General features: G+C 39.9%; 1 protein-coding gene across 2 annotated transcripts in view; it reads left to right on the top strand.

Annotated features, from left to right (window-relative positions):
• Positions 1–22,425, top strand: part of NPNT (nephronectin) — a 274,897-nt gene that overhangs the window by 25,598 nt on the left and 226,874 nt on the right. Inside the window, exons 5-11 of one of the 2 annotated variants that reach the window (XR_010743468.1) lie at positions 3,501–3,635; positions 4,825–4,947; positions 6,844–7,260; positions 15,370–15,465; positions 15,826–15,924; positions 19,336–19,592; positions 21,079–21,262. Coding sequence is in view for 1 of the 2 variants with exons in the window: in XM_066317834.1 (XP_066173931.1) it covers positions 3,501–3,635; positions 4,825–4,947; positions 6,844–7,260; positions 15,370–15,465; positions 15,826–15,924; positions 19,336–19,592; positions 21,079–21,174 (1,223 nt within the window). In the remaining variant the exon portion in view is untranslated. Of the gene's footprint in view, positions 1–3,500; positions 3,636–4,824; positions 4,948–6,843; positions 7,261–15,369; positions 15,466–15,825; positions 15,925–19,335; positions 19,593–21,078; positions 21,264–22,425 lie in introns of those variants that run through there. The other variant, XM_066317834.1, reaches the window with a different exon arrangement.

Here is a 22,425-nt window from a genome sequence, read left to right as displayed (position 1 = left end):
TTTATTATTTATATTCTATGAAGTGCTACAATTCTATAACCAGTAACGCTTAAAGAATGTGAGAAAATGTAGATATCCTAATCATCCCTCTGGGTATCTTGGCTGTCTGCAGGGTAGATCAGTCTCCAAGTGCCTGACCCATGCTGACCAAGAATTTGTTGGTGGAGGAAGGGACAGACTAGATCTTCTGATGAGAAGAGCAGGTTCCATGCACAAGTCAGAGGCTTTCTGAAATACAAGATTGGCACATTTGTGTATGAAAAAAAATGGAAAGAACAGGAGAAAAATAACTACCGTTGTTACATGCTAAAGGGATTAAGCTGTGATAAATCCCATTGTGGATATTATGGCAGAGAGATCTTTGGAAAATGCTTGTGCTATGCCATAGTGAGCTGAGTGATTTTAAGTGCAAATTCAAGAAAGGTACACCAGGTAAAGAAATGTGCTAGAAAAAATGCTTACAGCATTCTTGTGAGCATTTTTCTATTCAGGAAAGCTTCATACTTTGAAATAAACGTACTATTATATATATTATATAATAAACATACTAGTCATACTTAGAAATAAACAAAGTGTACTTTAATGCCAGAGACTAACACTCAAATCTGTCCTGGGAAGCTCTTTGAGTTCTTCAGTGCAGTTTTCCAAAAAACACTTTTTTTTTTCCCAGAAAGGCAAAGAACTGTGTACCCACATTTTAGTTGGGTATGCATCATTCTGAATGACCTCATAACCTATTTCTAAAATTTCCACAAGAATTTTCAGAGCAGCTTTGTACAATACAGAGAAAATAGTTACAGCAAGAGATGTCTGTTCTTCCCACATCGTAACACCCTGTTCTCCCCTTTTTTGGTTAGAAGTGATTGTGACATGCACCCTTTCTGTGTAATTTTGCTCTCAAGTTTGAGTTGCAGTAAATACCTCAAAGAATTGAAGCTACTTGGATCTAAGGCTCTGCTTTTTCCTCATGTTTGTACAAGCTTGTCACTGTTGGGGAAGTTGTTGGCTCCAGCAAGGGTCTGGATAATGCTGCAGTACAAATAGAAGGTGATAGTAAGAAAATTGAAGTGTGCATTGGCTACAGCTCATGAAATCCTTGTTTGAGGAGAGTTTGAAAGACAGCTGGGAATGCAATGCCTATTTTTAGCACAGGTGGAAATTCCTCTGGGCATTATTCTGTTTGTAGTTTAACACTTGCTGACCATTCTCTTGTTCAAAATGTTCCTTTCAGACAATCAGTAAAGGGCCACCAATTTGACTATAAAGGTAAATCATATAAACTAAATAACAATAAAGAGGAAAAAGAGTTTGGCAAGATATTCAGTGAAAATGTGGATTAAATAGCTAAGTATTGATTAATGACTCTTGAATCAATAAATCAACCGGTCTTGCCAGGTTTTTATACTGGGATTTTCATGAAATGAGCCATATACACATTCCAGCTACAAATGTTCTGAAATTATTTGAGGGCTGAAAATAATGATTTTTTCACTACAAAATCAATTCTTTCCTTTTTGTGTGTGTGTGTTTAGAAAATTGAAAATACAGCCTTGTAAACTTAAAAATCACTCATTTTTTTAAATTAGTCTCATAGTTATTTTGTGCTCGAGTTGGTAATATGATCATACTTGCAGCAAGAGAGAGGAGCAATTTTGCTTCTCTGGTGCACACTGACCATCACACTCACTAGGTGCTGACCATCGCACTGCCTCATGTGCCTTTGGAGCAGCTCCTGGAGCTGAGGTGAGACCCCAAATCACCTCTCCATGCCCTGTTTTTCATAGGAAGCAGGCATGAACCACAGCATGCTGCAGCAGGCAAAGGGAAATAGCTCTGCAGCTTTTGGTTCAGGTATGGATTGACTTGAAAGAAGCCACAGTCATTGTACTGTTTGAGAGCTGCAGGAAACTAACCACTTGCATATCATCTTGTGGCTACTGATCAAAAAGTGGATTTCCCCTCAGCAAGGAGCATCCACACACCTCTCATTATATGCAGGTAGAAGGTTGTTCCATTTTTTTTTCCGTATTTTTGCAATCGTTTTGAACAGTGTATTAATTAACAGTTCTGTCCTGTATCTCTAAGACATATAATTGCCTAGCCCTACACTGCTGCCATAGTTTAACATAATTTTTACGTTATGCAATTTTTCAAAATTGTGAATTAATATGAATATGTACAGAGGAAAAAGCAGGACATGCTACATTAGGTTTTTAAAGATGATAATCCATGCCATGATGAAGTATATTCAATGGCTAATCTTGTTCATACTGAACTACTTTTTGAAGCTGTGGTTTAAGGATGAAAAAACCCAACTAAAGCCAACAAAGAACACAACTAACTCCTAGTAATCAAGAGTCTTAAACTTGCAGCCTTGAAATAGTATTTTAATAATGGGTAGAAAATTGTGACTAGTTGATTAAATTATAATAAGAAACATGGTACAGTTTGTAAAACGTAGAAGCACATTAAAAGCCTAAAATGTTAACGATAAATTCAAATCCAGAGACAGATTTTTAGGAAGATTCAGGCATGTGGAGAGCTGCCCAGTATCGGTCTTGTTTTCTTTCTCATCGAGGCCTTTACTACGCCGTTCCAGTAATGCTCTTGATGGAGAGAGAGCAGTCGGGCGGGCCAGGAGTGTGGGAGCTCAGAGGTTGAATCCCTGCTGTCCTCAGTAATTCTTCGTGCAGAGTGGGACAGTGCCAGCAGGAGCTACTGGGGCAACCCATCTGGCCAGTAATTCATGGCTGTAAGTCACTTCTTTTGGCTGTGGGAACACAGCTTGGAGAGAAGCTGAAGCTCCATCTCTCCCACCTCAGGTAGCTGCCCTAACTAACCAGCAGCTTTGTGGTAACATTTTTTCTGTGCAGTGGAAGAGGCTGCCTTGTTCAGGCCTCTTTCACAAGAGCAGCAGGGCATCAATCACTTGGCTTTGTTTTGCACTCTTGACATCGGCAGCTGAAGTGCTCCTTTTGGGAAAAGAACTGTGTGGAGAGCAAAATCTTGCTTTCCCATAGATCAAGAGCCTGATAGAGCTACAGAGCAAAGGCTTGAACTGTGCCCTGCAGATAAGTAGCAAACACGAGGAGCTGCGTGCGTCAGAAGCAGCCGTGCATGGCAGGTCTCTACCTCAGTGCAGAATTAGTGTTTGAGCTCTCAGCAGCCTCAGCTCGGTGTCCAAGGGCTACAGAGTGACTGGTAAAGCAAGCAGCTTTTGTGTGTCAGCCTGACCTCGTCTGAGAGTTTCCCAGGCAGGGAGAGCAGCAGTGGGTGAGCATCAGCTGCTCCCTGGGCATCTGCATGTGACCCAGAGCTGAACAAGGGGGCACAGCCAGAAGAAGTGTTCAGGTATTACTGCTGGCTGACCATGGGCCCTTATGAAAAATACTTTGGCTATTCTTTAGCTTTCTCTTATGTGAAACCAGTTTCATTTAGACCGCATACATTGTATTTTAAGTGTTATTCAGAATAATAACAAAGTTCCTTTGTTTCCACAGATATTGATGAATGTGCTACCGGGAGGGTTCTCTGCCCTCGCTTCAGGCACTGTGTCAATACTTTCGGGAGCTACATTTGCAGGTGTCATAAAGGCTTTGATCTGATGTACATCGGAGGCAAATACCAATGCCATGGTAGTAGCAAGCTATTTCTCACGTGCACGTTATAGAGCTGTGTATTTGAAAATTAAATTAATGGCTCAAAGAGGAATGTTTCTTTATTACGGCTGAAATGTGGAGCAGGTTGTTTTACACTGCTTTGGTATTTTAAGAAAGGGATGGATTATATATAGAAATAGACTGTGAAAGAGAAGGCTTATATATGGCCCACATTCTTGTAACTGGTTCTTGTGTGGAAGCTGGTGGGGAGGACAGAGCTAATGACCCCAGGAATTCTTTTCCAAACCTGTTTTTTCTGTAGGGTTCACTGTCACTAGCAGCTGTAGGCTTGGAGCAGTGTCTGAGCTGTAACACTGCTGTGCTCCATAGCATGTCTCAAGATCCAAGATAACAAAATGTGCACACCCTAGCTCCTCCCAACCCAGACTGCCCAACTTTCTTTCCCCTGAAGACAGGTGGGGAAGAGGCAGGAGTTGGGAAATAACCTGCTTTTGTCTGGACATGAGGTTGGAATGCAGCTGGTGTGTGCCCTTCAACAAAGATATTCCCAGGTCTCTCTGCCTTAGTTTCACAGGATCTCAACTGGTTATGATTCTTTCAGTGAGAAAAAGATCATGACAAGATAACGAGGCATTGCTTTATGTTTGCTTAAGTATTTTTTTTTCAGAGAAATTTGTGTTCACGGTACTGGAATTTGGAGATTTTTGCTTGCATCACTGACAATAAATGTGAATATGCCATATGAAATGTTTCCAGCAGTTTCTACTTGATGTAGAAACATCTATACAGACATATAATATAGGAAGAATTTTATGAAGAAAAACCAGTTTTAATATCTGTGTGATTAAGAACATGCATATTCCTACACTCAGTTTGTTTTTTCTTTCTCTGTCATCTGTAAGAAGTGGTTGTTAAAATTGTGATCTTAATGATCTCAGCTGCAATCTACTTCAGGCATGTCTGAAGCTGATACTAAAGTAAAAGCTGAACAATACCAAAGTTGCCCAGTAGGCCCTATTTCCCCTAACATTTGCATCACCACATTGATTTGTGACTGTCTGTTTTCCTTTTCCCACTGGCAAAAGCTTTATGATTTTTTTAAAATAATCAAAATTGTAATAATGTTTGGAGTTTTTGCAGGGATAAACAGAAAGTCAGGTTTCTTTGAAGCAAGTGATTTTTTAATGTAAATTTTCTGTTGCAGATATAGATGAATGTTCCCTTGGCCACCATCAGTGTGGTAGTTTTTCACACTGCTACAACACTCCAGGATCCTACAAATGCAAATGTAAAGAAGGCTACAGAGACAATGGAACAAACTGCATACGTATGTAATGCTCCCTTTAAAATAGAGATTATGAAAGCTTTTGTGTCCCATTTTGTGAACTTTAAGGTACAGCACTATCAGGCTGAGTTTCTCTAAACTATTTTTGATACTAAGTAAGGGACCAGGGAATGTAGTTGGTGTTTTCTAGGTCTTAGCATGCCTTGGTAAAAATATCTTTCCCTGAGACATTTTCATAATTAGAAAGAAATTCACCTCCCTCTATTCACAGCTTGATTCTAGAGATTGCTTCAGGATGAGAATAATTGAGTAAGCAGGGTAGGTTCTGATCAAACAGTGCATATTACTCATACCCCATTGTTATGTACAATCCACAACTGGCCTATTTCAGCAGCTCACCCCCATCCACTGCCTGCTGCTTCCCAGATGTGAGAAGAGCCAGGAGGGAGGATTTCTCTGGAAAGATTTGCTGTTGGAAAATTCCCTTGGCTACCATTCTCTTGGGAGAAGCAGCCACCTACTTGGTACAGCATAAGGTGGTGGAACTCTCCCATATTTGACATCCCACAGGACTGTGCAGCTCTGTGACATCTGCTGGATCTTTTTGATTCTGCATTCCTTTGTGGGATTTGGTCTTTGGTGACTCACTGATCTCTAAAGAGCAGCACCGTTTTTTCCCTTTGGCTATAGCTGTCATGGTAAAGTGTTTTATCACATCCTGAGTGCTTGCAACTATATGTGGGCACTTTCCATGTGTTTTACTGGGATATAGTCCTAAGGGGTGTTTTATATTTTAATATACTCTAAATGTCAAAACTGCAGGGTATTCAAAGGGTTAGTATTAAAAAAGTGGCCAGAGGGAAAACCTTTTTACCTGCTATCATCAAACAATTCACTGAATAGCAAACAGTAGTTCTTAATTTTAACTGTGTGTTATACTTAAAACACTTGTACACAAAATATGTGACTAGAGCTCTTTACTGAGCCTTTTAAGATCTCAAGTGAGATATAAAAGGCTTATTAACCAATAGAAAACAACAAAACATATTCTTGTGTTTCATGTCTTCAGAAACTCTCCTTGTGAAACTAAGTTAAAAGTTGTTGTCCTTCCTTTATGAAACAGTGGAGGAGATGTTACTGCAGGCACTGTCACTGGAGTTAAAGTGGTGCTCAGTCCAGCATCTCATTTTTGTGAAGGCTGGAAAATGTCATTTACTCAGTTTCCTGGTGTTTAGCAAAGAGAAGGATCTAAATGAAGGCTGGCTTAGTTCAGTCTCTAAAATGGTTACTGCTTATTGACAAGAAGAAATGTTTAGAAGGAAAGGTCTGCAAGAACTTTCTTAAGCCAAAGGTATCTGCCCATCTGTGATCAAAATGGTTGTAACATCTAAACTGAACTTGCTTCCACTCCCAATTATGCACTTGTCCAGTTTAAAGGACTGTTTAACCCATGGGTTCCTGCCCATGCATTTTTAACCAGCAGTGCTTTTGTGTGAATTTTACCAACTTGGAAAGACTTGATGCTTTAGAGAAGGTGGGATGGAAGTGTCTTGACCTTCAGTCATTCTAAAATATCTCTAAACTGCTGCACTGCCAAGTATGACCTCAAGGGATGTGATAATTTAGTAGTGCTGATGCTAAAATGTATGTTTCTAACTAATGGAAACCTTCAGAGGAAGAAAAATTATTCCAAGTCTCTCTGTGTCATAATGAAATAGATTGTTAAGTTTCTGGAGTGGGAGGCTGAGATGTCCATTTTGGTCCCAGTTTGATTCTCTCTGCAGTTATTCCTATTGTTATGATTTAACCACCTGGTCCATATCACATATTCAAGAGCAATTGCACTCTCCCTGAGGGAGGCAGTGGTAGAATGAGTAGGATTGTTGATTCTAAAGGCACAACTCCTCAGAGCACTACATGTACCTGGTTTTGTTACAGAAAAGCCAATGACCAGGCCGACCGCTCGTCCCACGCCTGTGCCAACCGCTCGTCCCACGCCTGTGCCAACCGCTCGTCCCACGCCTGTGCCAACCGCTCGTCCCACGCCTGTGCCAACCGCTCGTCCCACGCCTGTGCCAACTCAGCCTGCACCCAGAACAACAACTCGACTGACTCCCAGACCAACCACGAGATACGTGCCAATGACGAGGCCGGTCACAACACCAGTGATGAAACCTCCACCTCCAACAACGCCTCAACCTACAACGGTAAGACCTACACTGCCACCAAAAACAGCTCCTCTGGTGACAACTGAAGAGCCATCACATGTTCCCATTGAAACTACATCTTCCCAAGGAGTTATAGATGACAACAGGATCCAGCCAGATCCTCAGAAACCCCGAGGAGATGTGTTCAGTAAGTAATTTTCCATATGCCTTTGTTTATTGAAGCTGTAGATGATGGCATGCGCTATACTGTTTGGATTTTTTGGAACACTATACCATTTTGAAAAGAGAAATGAAACTGAAAAAGGTTATATGGCAAAGCTGCACAAGTAGTTGATTTTATTACCTAACAGAAGTTTGGGACCGAAGTTCTGAATCAATTAATCAAAAAAGTTCTATGTTTTCCCCCTGAAATTATTGAGTATATTGTCCTGTAGAAGTACTTAATTATGCTTTTAGATGAAGATTTTAAGAAAATCAAAGATTTTTTTTGAAAAGTATTGAAGTGCAACATAACTCATAAAGTAGTCAATGGATTTAAATTCTGAGAGCTGAGTCCCTCCTAAACAAATACCATGCCTTTAAGAGTGGTAAAAAATGGGATCATGCCTGATTACCTGAAGACTTCTATATGACCTATTTTGTATGGGTTCAAATAGTCTCAGATGCTCATGACTAAACAATGGGGGAAATGCATAAAAATAGCATAGAGGGTAATTTTATGGACTGTGTCTGTGGAAAGGGACACATGAAAAGCCGAAGATAGTAAAGATTCTCATAGCATGAACACATGTAACTTTAAGAGCTCCTCTGAAATCTGCAGCACCATTGTGCCAGCTTTAGTGCATACCACAGGAGACATTACTGGCACTTACAGAGCTGTGCATATCTGCCAAGAAATACTCAACACCCGATTTCGTCTTTAGTTCTGCAGCTAATTTTAGAGACGGGGAGGGTTGGATGTTGGATCAGCTCTTCAGCTTGTACAATAAAGCTGCTGAAGCAGTGTAGTAGGTGGAAAAGTTTGCTGTCTCAGAGCAGGTGCACAAGCAATGTGGGAGTTTTTTTCTGGTTGCTATGTGGTAATTTCTTGGGCTTTGTTGTTCTAGGTCATTACTCTGTGCAATATTTTGTTCCTTGTAAAAGAGTTCTCCCTGTGACTTTTTATCTGCTGTAGACAGAAAATGGAGAGTGAAGCTGACAAAAGTTAGAAGACAAATCCTGGTACTGCTTAGTAGAGTGTACTTTTGGCTTCATATTCAGTTAAAAATATAGAGATATGCTTAAGTAAAATTCTAAAAGGAAATATAATAAAGATTTACGAAGCTTATTCTAATGGGAACCAACCAGTTAAAAATACAGTTTTGTGGAAATTATTGTAGACTCCAGCATTGTGCTTCTCAGGTGTCTGTCTCATGTTGCAAATGTTCCCTGGAATACTAAAGCAGGGGGATAGTTTTCAGCTATTTTCATGAAGTCATAACAATTCTCTGTGTAAAACTTATTATTTACAGTTGTTCTTTCTGTATTGTCCCTAGAGGGATTTTGAAGCTAATGCTTTCAATACACGTGCTTCAGATATAGGAGTTTGGAAAATAGGAAAGTAAAAACCTTTTAAGCTTGGCTTGGTCTGACTGCAGCTTATATTATGGTACATATAAGAAACACAGGACCTTTGCGAAGTGTTTATCAACTATTGGTTTAGGTCAGCTGCCACACTCTGAGGTTTGTGATGCACATACATAGCTTCAAAGGCTTCAGTGCACAGCACAGCAGGACTTAAATGGGTTGAGCACCAGCTGTTCCTGGCCTCAGCAGGTAATACAGGGGCAGATAGTCCTCAGATCAAGTCAACATGTCTGTCTTCAATCCCATATAATTTTTTTTTATTCCCTGCAAGAGACACACATGATACACATATGTGTGTGATGTAACTGTGTGACTGAAAGCATACTCCACTTGTGCTCCAGGAGATGCTAGTAGTGTGGTCTTTAATGAAGCTAGTGTCCTTTTTATTCCTCACTCTTACCCTTTTCTCTCCTTTCCACTCTGCTTTCTGCTCTATTTTTCTCTCTTTTCTCTTCTGTACACTTTGAAAAGTGTAATATAGATAGTGGTCACTGGAGTCTTCTCCTACTTACTCTCTGTCTAGAGGCATTCGTATTGGGTATGCACAAAAGCATTTTTAAGGATTTGAAACCTACAGTCGAGTGCAAAACAGTTCAGTTTCAGAAGAATGTGCTACTTTCTTAAAGAAAGCATTGCTTGTAGAGTAAGGTGTTTCTTCAGCTGTTGAATCCTGTTACTGCAGGAGTTTGTGGAAGAGCAGAGGTTACATTTCCTCCTGTTTGCCATCACACCATGGGAGCATTATGCCAGGTGCTGCATTCCCGGGCATTAGCTGGGCTGCGGACCTGGCTGCATGAGTGCTCTTGGCTCATGGCAAACATGACGTGAGGCGTGTTAGCTGAAACACCTTTCACATTAGCTTACAGATGGTGGGTTGAGCTTTAGGTTCCTGCTGGCCAGTGCTGCCCCTGCTCTGGGTGTGTGGGAGAGCAGTGCCTGGCTCAGTGTGAGGCACTTCGAGCCCAGGATGGCAGCGCTCCCACTGAGTGTAAGCCAGCGCCTCTCCAAAATCATTCCTCACAGCCAGACACAGTGTTAGCAGCCATGGTGTTAAGACAATACAGGATTTCAGACTGGAGTAACTAGTAACATTTAGCTAACCTTTAACTTGCGTCTTAGCTGCTATGGGGATGTGCCAAACCCTTCCCACCTCCAAAAACATGTGTGGATTTTTCACTTGTTTCTATATTTCCTCAGGGAAGGGGAGTTTTGAACAATTTCCTTTGGCTTCTTTAAAGCTGTTTCTGTTTTAGTCTCACCTACATGAGACATCTTTGCAATATTCCTGGGTTGTGGACACAAGGTAATTTTGTTTTGCTTATACTGAGGTTCTTTAGGTTTATTTCCCCACATAATCTGCTTCTCCAGTTGAGGCAGCAAAGAAGCCAGTTCTCAAAAATCAATTTGCACTGTGGTCCCCATATGCCTGTCTGGAAAGAGAAGAAAAAGCCTTGCTCTCACTGCCTTTCTTTGTTTACCACTAGAGAATACAGGCAGCAATTAGTAGTCTTGGAACTCTTATTTTCTTGGAAAACAGAGAAGAAAATTGATGTTGGATCCACTCAGGTCATGAAGTAGGATTTAACTTCAGTTTTATAAATCTTCAAAAGAATTTGTGTCCTCTTAGGTGGCTGCTTCCTCCTGTGTCTCCAAGGATTGTTGTATTCCAAAGGATCACAAAATGCAGTGTTTTATCACACAGGGATGGGCAAAACCCAAAATAGAGAGCACTGTACCCAGCAACCACTGGCAGTTCTGTGCTTCCAGCCATTAGCATCTGCTAAAGACCTCGAAGTTGTGTTTTCAGCTAGGTTATCTTGTCATGCATGGACAGTTCCTTTTTTCCCCCGTGGGGCTCTGCAGCCTCAGCCAGACTTGGTGGAAGCAGCACTGCTTTGCTCTGCCATTGAATAGGTGGTACTTCTGTCAGGCAGTCCATGGCAAAGGGGCTATTGGCTGCTGAACAGATGTCCTAGACCAAATCCTGCAAATCCTGGTGCTGTAGGATTGGTCCACATCAGGAGAGGAAACATGCTGAGGGAAATGTACTTTTTTCTGCAAGCATCTCTCAAATTCTAGTTTTTTGTTAGTTAATATGCTGCTCAACTTGAAGTGAGCTGAGGACCAGAGAAATTGCTCTTTTCAGCAGTGACAAAGAGCACAAATGACAAAAATGCTGATAATGTTATTTAAATGCCTTTGCAATTTTCAGAAGGTATTGGGTTGTTGCTTTTCTTTAGATGCTTTACCCCTTTTAAAAAAAGTCTGCAGTGACTTTGGGGAGCTGCTTTTTTAGAGAACAAAAAAATTTGTATTTTTTAACATTGAATTCCTACACTTGGCCTTTGAACCACTTAGTCAGATGCAGACAGTGGAATCTGGCACCAAGGATAATCTTCTCCTGATATGGATACGGAGGGAATGGCAATGAGAGAGGAATGCAGTGATAGCTTAATATTTAACTATTTCAGGACTGATACAAACTACAGTGAAGTACAGAGGAATATTGTCTAGTAATAACTCTCTAACAGATAGAACAACTTCTCAGTAAGACTCTGAATTTCTGCTACCATTGGGATCTGGATGATAAGCACTAAAAGCATAAACTTAAAGCATAATACTAGATATCAGCATAGCAAGAACAAACCCCCTTATCTGTAATAAAAGACAGTTCAGCAGTTTTTCTTCTTAGCCCTAAGTGGAGCCAAAAACATTTGAGTTAGGAAACATTTCTCATGACAGCTATTAAAATGTAAAGATTGGATTAAAACTGGATTCTTTCTTTTCTTCATTTCAGTGACTGCAGAGTCTTTAGTGCTGTAAGTGCGGTTTTGGGATCCTTGAAGCTGTTGAAAATAGGGAAATAATAAAAGCAAAGAAATAGGGGGTTTGTTATTCCTTGATATCGTTAGAGTAGCATTATTTTACACAACAGCATTTAATTTGTCTTCACTGTTCTGGCACCTTTTAAAATGTGTTTGTCTCTATATTTAAGCATTTACGATAGGTGCTTTGTTCCTGTTGGTACTCTGGAGTTCAGTCATGAAATCTAAGTCTTACAAGTCTCACCCTCAGTCAGTCTTCCACCAAGTTTTGTCCCCAGATGTGATATGCCAGCTTCTGTACACTCATTTTAGCTGTGTTTCCCTGGAACTCAGTTGTCACTCTGCACCTCCTGAATGGATGTTTATACAAAAGCAGGCAGGTCACTTTGCAGAAAACCTTCTGTAAAGATAAATACCAAGATGCTTGATTTTGGTAAAACTTAGTGAGCCTTGTAACTGCCCAGGAAATGCAAGATTTGACTTCAGAGTGGTGGCATGCTGACACTGTTGTGTCTCCCCTCATATGTAAGTAGTGCTGGAGAAGGGTGGCACAGTCCATGAAAGCACTTTCTGAAATAATTCTTACTGCAGAATTGGAATCTGTAGAACTTTAAGAAACATATCCTGGACACTGTGGACTTAGTCTTGTTTTCTCAGTCTGAGTGACCTCTGGACTATTCTTACTTTTAGCTGTTTTACCCTTTTCTACTAGTTGTGTGTGAGATCTCATCACTTGCAGGATTTTTTTGCAAGTGGGATTTAACAGCTTTCAGTTGGAACTATTCAGTTAAAAAACCTTAGTTCTTTTTTGTTGTTGTTTTTAGCAAATGGGGAACTTAGTCATGATTACTGTGTGGAGTAGAATTGTACTTACAGTGCAAAACCAGTTTTTTTCTGTAAACCAGAGAATGGCATTATTAACAGTAATAACAATTGCTAATAACATGAAGTTGCACTCCATATTTTGATTTTGTAACACCAAAAGAGCAATTATTCAGTTTACTGCAAACAAGCTGATATATATACACGTACTTTGTTATACTTCCAATCTCAGCAATTAGCAAGTAAATAAAAAAAAGCTCTACTGTTTTCCCAAAGGTTAAAAAATCCAAAAGGAAATAGCTCTTATATAATATTTATTAGTCAAAGTTATTTAATATTTCCCCCCAAATTTGTGCATCTATGCAGAAGTTAGCTCATGAACTTTGAGAATATGATAATGTTGATATATTTGCCCTCTCAAAGCTTATAAAGTTTCTCAAGTAAAGGAAGCCAAGTTTCTATTTAACAAGCTTTATCAAACCATTGAAGTTAAGTGAAAAGCACACTGATACACTGTAAAGTACACAAAAAGAAATTGGAAAGCTTGCAGAAAATAATTGTACCAAATACTTTCTCCCACGATCGCCACTCAACTTGTTAGTTGTCGTGGCAAAAAGAAGTGTTCCTGTGGGTAATTTTAAGAATTCTGCATCTCTTATAGTAACCCTTGTTTCAAATCGAGTGCCCATTCCTGTAATTAGGTCTAAGCACTAAAGTGACTGTATTAAAGCACTGCAAAACATTCTTCCAGAAGTTCATAGAGTGTTTGGAAAGGACACTCAGGGAATTTTTTTAAAAAATACTTTTGCAGCTCTTTAATTATAGGCAGATACATGAACTTGAATTTGGAGAATTCTTGTATGTGTCCACAGATGTAAATCAGGTTAGTAGAAAACATCAGCGTACTAGAAATGGTACTTGAAGAAGTAAACTGAAGTAGTTTACAAGATAAGTTCCTAATATTTTTTGCAGTTTTTTGATAAACAAGGACTATGACAGACTGGGAAGAGGATGCACACAGGACATTAAAACTGTGGCCCCTGAGTATTCTAAAAACCTTAGAGCATGGCAGAGAGTTTCCTTCTGCTCTTTAGTGCGAATATAGAACCTTTTAATTACCTGTATTATATGAACCTGTGGTCTGAGCCTTTTTGGTGCCTGCTGTGCTGTGCTCAGCAGTTCTGAAGCAAGTTGCTGGCTTGTTCTCCATAGCATAGAAAACAGACAGTGTCTTCTTCCTAGTTTGAGGTGAGGAAAGGCAAGGTGGTGCTCCCTGGGTGTGCAGCATAGATGTGCTTGTTCAACTGCCCCACCTACATAATTCAGGGTGAACAATGGATTTATATGCCTGAATATAATATTTGTGCATAGATGTACTGCAAGGCAATTATTGGCCTAGGTCGTGTGGACTGTGCACATTTTAAGGGTTTTTTCATGTTAAATCTCAAGGTTTTTAATCATGTAAGCAAAATAGCCCAGGTGAAACGAAGTAGCAAAAACGCTATTTACAGTCAAGATATCTTTAACAGTCCTCTAATACTCAAGTCAGCCTTAAGTCTGAAGCTGTTTTGAGCATTATTATCCTAGACTGCAAACAGACATAATCTAAAATCTGGAAGGGATTAAAAAAAAAAAAAAAAACAAACACCAAAAAAAAGGGAGTCCTAATGATTCAAATAATGACTATTATATTTAGGAGTTCATTGGTTTCCTAAAGATTTTTAGCTTTTAAACTGTTTTTGTTGTATAAAATTTTTATTTAAGACCTCTAGCCTAGAAAAGTACTTTAAAAATACATTAGAGTTTGCTTATTTTGTCCTGATTTCAACATTTCTTTTTCTTTTCTGTCTTCTGGCTTTACAAGAGCTCCTACAGCAGTGCTATTTTCATGCTGACCTAGTGCAAAAGAAGTTCCTTCTTAACCTTTGATTTGATTTTCTGAAAACAATAGTCTTTTCAGTTATCTTCATTCTTCATGTTCTCACTTGTTCTGTATAGACATTAATAGTTATTTTAGCACTGCAAATGGAAAACATGTCAAGTTTTTAATAGATAAGACCCTTACAAATGCCTTAGGTGTCAGAGGTGCCTATAAAATCTGAGGACATGTCTGAAACACATTACTACTGTTATGAATTATGCATTAGACCTGCCTCTAAAAGAAGAATTTTCCAAGACAGCTCTATTCAATACAGTCTGTTTGTCTCTGGGTGACAGCTGTCCATCAGGCAAGGAATCTGTGTGAAACTTACAGTGACTGGCACAGCATCTTCAGAAATACATGGGAACCTTTGTAGCTACCTGACTTTGACAGCCATCACTCCCACAAAGACCTCATAAATTTCAGGTTGTCCTGGATGCTGAATGTCTAATAACCTCTGGGCCTCTTAATCATTGAGAGCTGTTCCTTCTCCTTGCAGCTGGGAGCAGCAGCTGAAGGACAGGCTGTGCTGGAAAGCAAAAAGTATAATTACAGTTGAATTCCAGCTTCCACTGGAGCTCCTCCTTCTCAGCTCCCAGTACAACACTGATAATTGTTTTGGGAGCTCTAATCCTTTGCAGATAGATGGATGTACCTTCAGCTGTATTTCAAAGGTTTAAGTGCATGTGGGGCCTCTTCCAAGTACTGCTGCCTCCCGGCGAGGTTCTCCTGTAAACTGTGGAAGGGTTGAGTGAGGACTTTCATGTGGCTTTATTTTATTGAGAAACCACTGTCTCCGAAAATGCATTTGGAGAGGAATGGTGTGCTTCAAGGTTAAAGCTTTCCCCTCTGGTTAAAAAGGAGCTTTCATTCAAAGGACCTTTAGGAGATTTGGAATCACCTTTTACAGTGCTTAGGTAAATGTTACTACACCGATCATAAATCGTGTAGGCATAAAGTTTATGAGTCTTTGTGTTGAATATAATTAAATATATTGAAATTTCCAGGAAAAGCACAATGCCCAGAGCTGCTCTGCTGGTTTTTGTTAGAGATAAAGCTAGTTAGTGACCTACTTCCTTATCTCATTCTTTTTTTCTCACAGTTCCACGCCAGCCTGGAGTGAGCAATAATCTGTTTGAAATACTTGAAATTGAAAGAGGGATAACAGCTGATGAATTTGAAGCAAACGATGACCCAGGTAAAGACCATGTCTGCTGTTCAGGACTGAGGGTTTATGTTTATGAGTTTTTGAGATTTCTTGGGGGTTTATACCTTTTTCAGGACTCCTACATCTTATGCCTGTCTTTTAAACTATGCTTTATAAGACCATGTGAAACCAACCCTTTGCCTATGTGAACCTTACACTTTTATTTCCTAAAAAGTAGCATGAATTCTTAATAATACAAGGGTCCTTTTTATTGTCTTAGAATTTTTGCAGATTCTTTCCTTAGGGCTCCTTCTTCTACATTTAATTTTCATACTTGCTAGTGTCAGCCACATGAGAAATTGAAAACCAAAACACTGGGCTTTTTTGTAACCTCTTGCTCTGTTCTGTCAGGTGTGCTGGTGCACAGCTGTGATTTTGACAGTGGACTGTGTGGCTGGATCAAGGACAAAGATGATGACTTGCACTGGGAACCAGTTAGAGATGCATCAGGTAAGTGATCTGTGTACAATCACATCCTGCAGGTGAAGAACCTCCCAGGCTTAAGGTTGATGACAGTTCCTGCTTGAGAACAAATTACACAGCTCCTGTTCCCTTAAGTTCTGAGATGTATTGCACACTGATGCCTCTTCTGTGTCTAAAAGCAAACTTCAGGATTCCCAGTGTGAAAGAGCAATTGAAAATTCACACTTTTATCACAGCTGACATCTTTAAAATAGGAATGTCTCTGAAGGACTACTAAATGTAGTCAGATTTTTAAAGGAATCTCAAAAAATTGTGGACTAGAGAAAAACTTTTATTTATGGTGAAACAAAGCTTACTTTTCGAACTACTATGTATACAAAATTATTTCCCTATCACTAGCAAAATTATAGAAAGTACTGGAAATAGGCTTTGTTTTGCTGCCAGATATAATGTTCTAGTTTAACCTCTCAGATTGCTGTAGTGTGGAGTAGAATTCGATAAAATTGATCTGTATATTGAAAAAATGTTGAGTAAATGGAAGGCAGACAAGTTAAACGCTGGAACACAGAGCTTCTGAAAATGGGATTGTTTGGGATAGTAAAAAGTGACATTACACAAACATTAGAAGGGAGTGTGTAATAGCTGCTTGCAGGGCAGGAGAGGAAGGAACAGCCCTTCCCTGTTTCCCACCTCTGCTGTCCCAGGAAGTGGGATGTGTTTTGTCTCCTGTTGATTTTGGTGTGGCACTGAGAGGTTGCTACCCTTGCCTGCCTACCCTTCCCCCAGCAGTGCCGGGGATTAGACACACATCCCTGGCTCCCTGTAATGATGGGATTACTGCATCCCCAAGGAGCAGCCTTTGAAGTGCACAAAGCTCACATTATGCGAGGGAAGGAAAGAACCACTCTCAGGCGGGACAGTGGTGCAGGTTAAGATGAGGGAGGGTGAGGGCATTGAGAGCCATTTTCCTCATGCACCACCCTGTCAGAGCTGTCTGGCCTTATGCTGCCACTGATGGGGCAGTCATTTGGCACCACAGCAGGTGACCTGGCACCTTTTCCAGGCTGTTTGGCTGGCTCAGTGGAAGTGCTGTCTTCACTGCCTGGGCAGGGGTCCCCCCAGACAGGCTGCTCTAGTACTTCAGGAGCTCTTTGTGACACTTGAAAAGCCTTGGGAGTGACTGGGAGAGCAGAGCTCTTTCCTCATGCAGATGAGAAAAGAGGCAGCTGTCTCCTGCCTTCAGAGTGGCACTTAGAAAGAATGGATTTTTAAATCCGTTGTATCAAAAAAGGTATGAATGATGTGTAATTTTATTTTTTTAAGTTAGTCAGTCAAAGCATATTCATTATCTGTACTCAAAAATTATTGTTAATACATACTATGATTTTTAAGAACCAAGGGCTGATTTTTGACTGGCTCTTTTTTGTTACACTTTTTCCCTGCAGTGCTTCCCAATATTCAGGGACAAACTGAGCTTTTTATTTCCTGTGTATGTTCTGCTTCTGTTGACATAACCTGTTAAAACTAGTCCCTTGAAGTCACCCACCCACCCCCTCCAGTCTGGAATACCTTGTTGAAAGGATTTATTTTCACAGCTTGTTCCTGGCTGCTTGCTTTCACCTTGCAAAGTTTGTTATGTCTTGGTTTATCAGAATCTGCATTTTCAAAGGTGCTGTGCTGAAGCATTATAAGCTTATCTTGCATGCAGAAAATGCTGATTTGAGGGGACCTTTTTCTGCAGGGGCTTGCTTACAGATAAGTTTGCTTTGTGCTTACCTAAATCTGTTTCTTATTGATTGGATTGTGCCACAGTAACTATCTGAAAATGATGAAGTTAATAAGTCAGTACTTTCATAGTGGTAGAATTGTATCTTCAGCAAACAGGTATTTAAACTTGTTATGCTTATTTTAGCAATTAGTGACTTTGCTGCAAAAGCAATGCATTAAAAAAGACCCACAAAAAAAACACACCTCCCTGAGAAAATACCCACCAAAAGGCTTTAACAGGTCTTTGGACAAACGTATCCCACTTCATGGTTAAATGCTGATCTAGGGGCCTAGACAGCAGGATAATACTTTGCTTTGTAAAATCTCATTCAGACCAAATAACTTAAAAACTTATGTAGAAATAGTGAATTGGAGACCGGGTTTGCTTTCCTTTTAAGTGTGTGACAAGCCCTGGTACATTGTAATTAAATCTTGCAGCTTTTGAGGGAAATCATTGTGACTTTCAAAGAGAAGCTTTCAAAAATAATGCTTTGTTTGAGTAGTAGCAGGGAGAGAATTAAAAATATTTTTCTATCCTGTATAACTGTGTCTATCAACAACATTACAAACCCCCAATATTTCTAATTCTTTGATTTTTACTAAGGACCCTAAAAATGCCACTTTCTTAATTAACTTACGGTAGAGGTGGCATTTTTAAATTAAAAAACATGTAAAATCTGATCAAATAAAGAAAAAATATTCTTAGATTCAGTGTAAGATAGGGTTTGGGAGGGTTTTTTTGAACCTTTGTCCTTTGGGTAATTTCAGATTTTAAAGGTTTCACCCACCTTGGAAAAGCTTTAATGAAAAGTACAAACAACTCATATAGGTCTGGGTTTTCTCCAAGATGACAAATCTCATTGAGTCTCAGTGTGAAAGGTGCCTTTTTTTCTTTTTAGGTTTAATAGATGTTGCCATACCTGAGATCCTTAGCTTCTCATGTTCTGAGTGTTTTCTGGAAGGCACCTTGACTTCAAACATGATAAGAGATAGTAATAGGGTTTTCAGTTGGAGTATGTATGTTTACTGACAACTTCCTGCTGTTAGAATTTGGGGTTAACAGCCATGTGGAAATCATTATTGCTTCTTGCTTTCTCTATCTAATCCAGATTAAGAGTTTAAATTACAGTTAAATAAAAGAGGCTATCAAGGTTGCAAATGGATATGCTTTGAGACTTAGCCTGTTAACACAGTTCCCAAACAAAAGGAAAGGGACAGAGCCATAGCTCAATTACATAATATCATTTATTCTTGTCTCCATTATCCATCCAACAGCAAAACATTGCAGCTTGAAAGGTGCATAAATTTGCACAGTAGCTTTAACGTCACTGTGAGTTTAAAATCATGCAGTGACCAAGGGCTTGTCAGAAATGATGGAGTAGACAAGGTTTTAGTTTTTGAGAGGGGTATTTTTTATTTTTTAAAAAATAATAAAAATTAGACAGGCAACACTCACCTGGTACTGATGTATAGAACAAGACCGCACTGTAAATCTTACCCTGTAGGAGGCAGGTGCACTAGTTCTTCTTCTGTATTCCTTACTTTACACTCTCTGGACCTTGTTGACCCCTTTATTTATTTTCAATAACTCCTGTGCATTTGGTCCTGCAACCTAGTAGTGTCAAAAAACCGCAAACAAATCCCCCCAGCTAACTGCTTTTTCCACTGCAGGGGGACAGTACCTTACCATCTCCGATCCCAAGGGCAAGGAAGGAAGAGCAGCACATCTTACCCTGCTGTTGGGTCACGTGGCTCAGGCTGGAGATCTGTGCCTGTCCTTTAGGCATAAGGTGCCTGGGCTGCATTCTGGTGCCCTCCAAGTCTTTGTAAGGAAAAATGGTGCTCACGGCCCAGCTGTGTGGGGAAGAAATGGTGGCCATGGCTGGAGACAGACACACTTAACTTTACGAGGACTAGGCATCAAGAGTGTAAGTACTGATGACTGTGTTTCTTTTTGGGGTTTTGCATGAAGAACTGAAGATACTTAAATGGTGCAGCACTGCAACGTTCATCTTCTGGGTTTAGTTTCACTCTGTTTTACTGCTTTGATCTTTGCCAGTGGAATCATAATACAGATGATTGTGCATTTTTTAGAATTAGTTTTATGCCCAAAAAAATACAGCTACAGAAATGGTACAGGCTACTGTGTCATTTCCTGAGCTACCTGGTACAGCCCATTTTAAGACAATCACCACCTAGGAAAGAACAGCTTCATGGACAGAGGCCTACTCTACTGAGATATCAAAAAAAAAAAAAAAAAAAAAAAAAAAAACATGTATCAAGATTTCTCATGAGTAATGATTTGAATAATACAGTGCCATGAAATAGGAAGAATAATCCCCTGTGGATTAAGTAACTGGCTAAACCAGGGCAAAGATACTGAAAATAAGTAATTTTTGGTAATACAAGGAGATTACATGTGCAGTCATGAGTGGTTTTGTGCCCTTTAGCATCCCTGCAGCTGATCAGGCCAAGGAGGTGAATGATGACCTAACAATGTCCATAACACAGAATAGTTCAGTGCAATCAAAAGAAGCTGAGTGAAGTGCCATGGAGAATCTTTCAATACCTGGAAATTTTAGAAACATTGTGTGAATAACTGGTATCAAAAGCTCAGTGTTATTCTTCAGCCTCTGAAGGTAGTTTTTATTTCAGATCTGAAGCAGTGACTTGGGTATTTCAGGGGCTGTTTTACTCTGGCTTAAATACCACGTGCTCTGAAAAGCTCACACATCATAATGTCCATGATAGGAGCAGGCTACAAGACATATACAGTGTCTAGCTCTAAAATTAATATTAAGGCTGTAATTACTCCAGATAATTTTCTAGAAAACTTAACCTCAGCAACAGTAGCAAAGATACCTGACTTTGTTAGCTGTAAGTGAATGTCAGACTGAGAATAAGGACATGTTAAACAGGTGAACAATACATCTGCTGTATTCTTATCTTCCTGTTCCCTAAATTTATCACTTCTGGCAGTCTCCCTTAGCACTGCCCCGTCTTTCCTGACCCCCTTGCAGGAGCTGTCAGCATGGGCTGCCATCCATCACACCACAGACAGGAGCTGCCTCATGCCACACTTGAGTTTGGGATCTTTTCCAGCCACCATGGGCATCCAGGGCTGCTGACCTGAACCACTGGGACACTTATCCAAAGATCAGGGAGTGAGGGAAAACTGTTAAGTAAGTAGGGAAGGCCTCTGCCAAAGAGAAATCATGAAGAAATGTGAAAGTTTTATTTTCTAGCTAATTGAAACCCAAAAAGCAACTAAATGGTGGTGATTTTGGAGGGGCCTACTGGAAACCTGAGGAGAATTTGAATGAAGACCAGAATCCTCCATAACACTTTTTAATGAATTACCTCTGTGTAATTTTTTTTTATCTCCCACTCAAATTATTCTATTTCTCTTTCTAGGTTATTTTCAGAGGTGAAAAAGGGAAAGGAAGGACTGGGGATATTGGACTAGATGATGTGGTCTTGAGGAGAGGACGCTGTTCTGAAGAGCATTAGCCAAGACAATTGACCAGCAGTCATCTGCTCTTGCCCTTGTCATGCAATTCCTACCAAACTTTGAAACAGAACTGCATGGAAAAGAAAAGTGGGAGAGCAACAACTTACTAAGTGCAATCTCATGAAAATTTCACCTAAATACATGGAGAGCACCTCCCAGGATTGAGGAAAACCAATCTCAGCTGGTTCTTTCTATTAATCCTTACCCCTAAATCAAATTTTGGATGTAATTACTTTGTCCCGTTATGTCTGGTTAGTGCTCACAGAAAGCGCACTTGTGAAAAAGGGAGAATTAGTTACAAATGATAGCAGAAGAAAGCTCCATCTCAAAGTATCAGTGTTAACTGGCAGCCATTATCATGCCATAGTGCTATGTTTCATTATTTTGTGTGAGTCACATTGGATTGATAACAGCCTGGACTTGAACTTTGGCTTACTGCCACTGACCTTTGAAGAAAGGTTTTTCATATATGAAATAGCATTTATTTTTGCTGTTGTATCTGTATTAACCAATACCAGTTATAGAGAGTAGGCATTGCATCCTGTAATATTGCTACTGCTGTGTTTTGTGTATATGTGTATGGTTAACATATTTATGTTTTTAGTTTTTACAGGCTGTAGTAGCAGAGTAATTGGCAGCTGTAGTTTCTTTCTGTACAAGACAGGAGTTCAGCATCTTCTTCAATGCTGCTGGTCATGCCAAATTATCAAAAAGTCAGTTAATGGTGCTCATTGAAAAATGCTGATGCAGTTTTTCATGTTGTAACGTCCTGAAGGCAAAAGGCCAAACACTCACCTGATGGAAACGGGCATCCAAAAATGCTGTACAAGTTTGCATTGAGCTAACAAGCAAGCCCTAAAGGGCTCTCAGTCCTGCAAGAAGCTCCTGGTTCATCTGAAGACTGAGCAGCCAGGAGAAGATGAACTTGGCTCTTGTAAGGTTGAGCCCGTTGACACTGCCAGGAATGTTCCTTTCCCACAGGTGCCACAAGCCTACGCACGAGGAAAAAGGGCAGCTGCATTAACACTGTACAAACAATTCAGACCATGAAATACCTCGAGTGGTCTTTGTCAAATGTCCATACTCCACCCAACCTTCTGTATATAATAAGCATTTTATTCTTTAGAACTAGAACAACTATTATTTTTAATGGAAACTGAGTATTTATCAAAACTTTGCCCTAATTTTATAGTTATGTATCATGTGTGTGCTGTGCAGTTTCCCAGGGAATTCTTCTGTTTGGTTTGGAA

This window comes from Sylvia atricapilla, chromosome 4, assembly GCF_009819655.1.
Source record: "Sylvia atricapilla isolate bSylAtr1 chromosome 4, bSylAtr1.pri, whole genome shotgun sequence".
NCBI classification, from domain to species: Eukaryota; Metazoa; Chordata; class Aves; order Passeriformes; family Sylviidae; genus Sylvia; species Sylvia atricapilla.
This window is presented reverse-complemented; position numbering and strand designations above follow the sequence as displayed.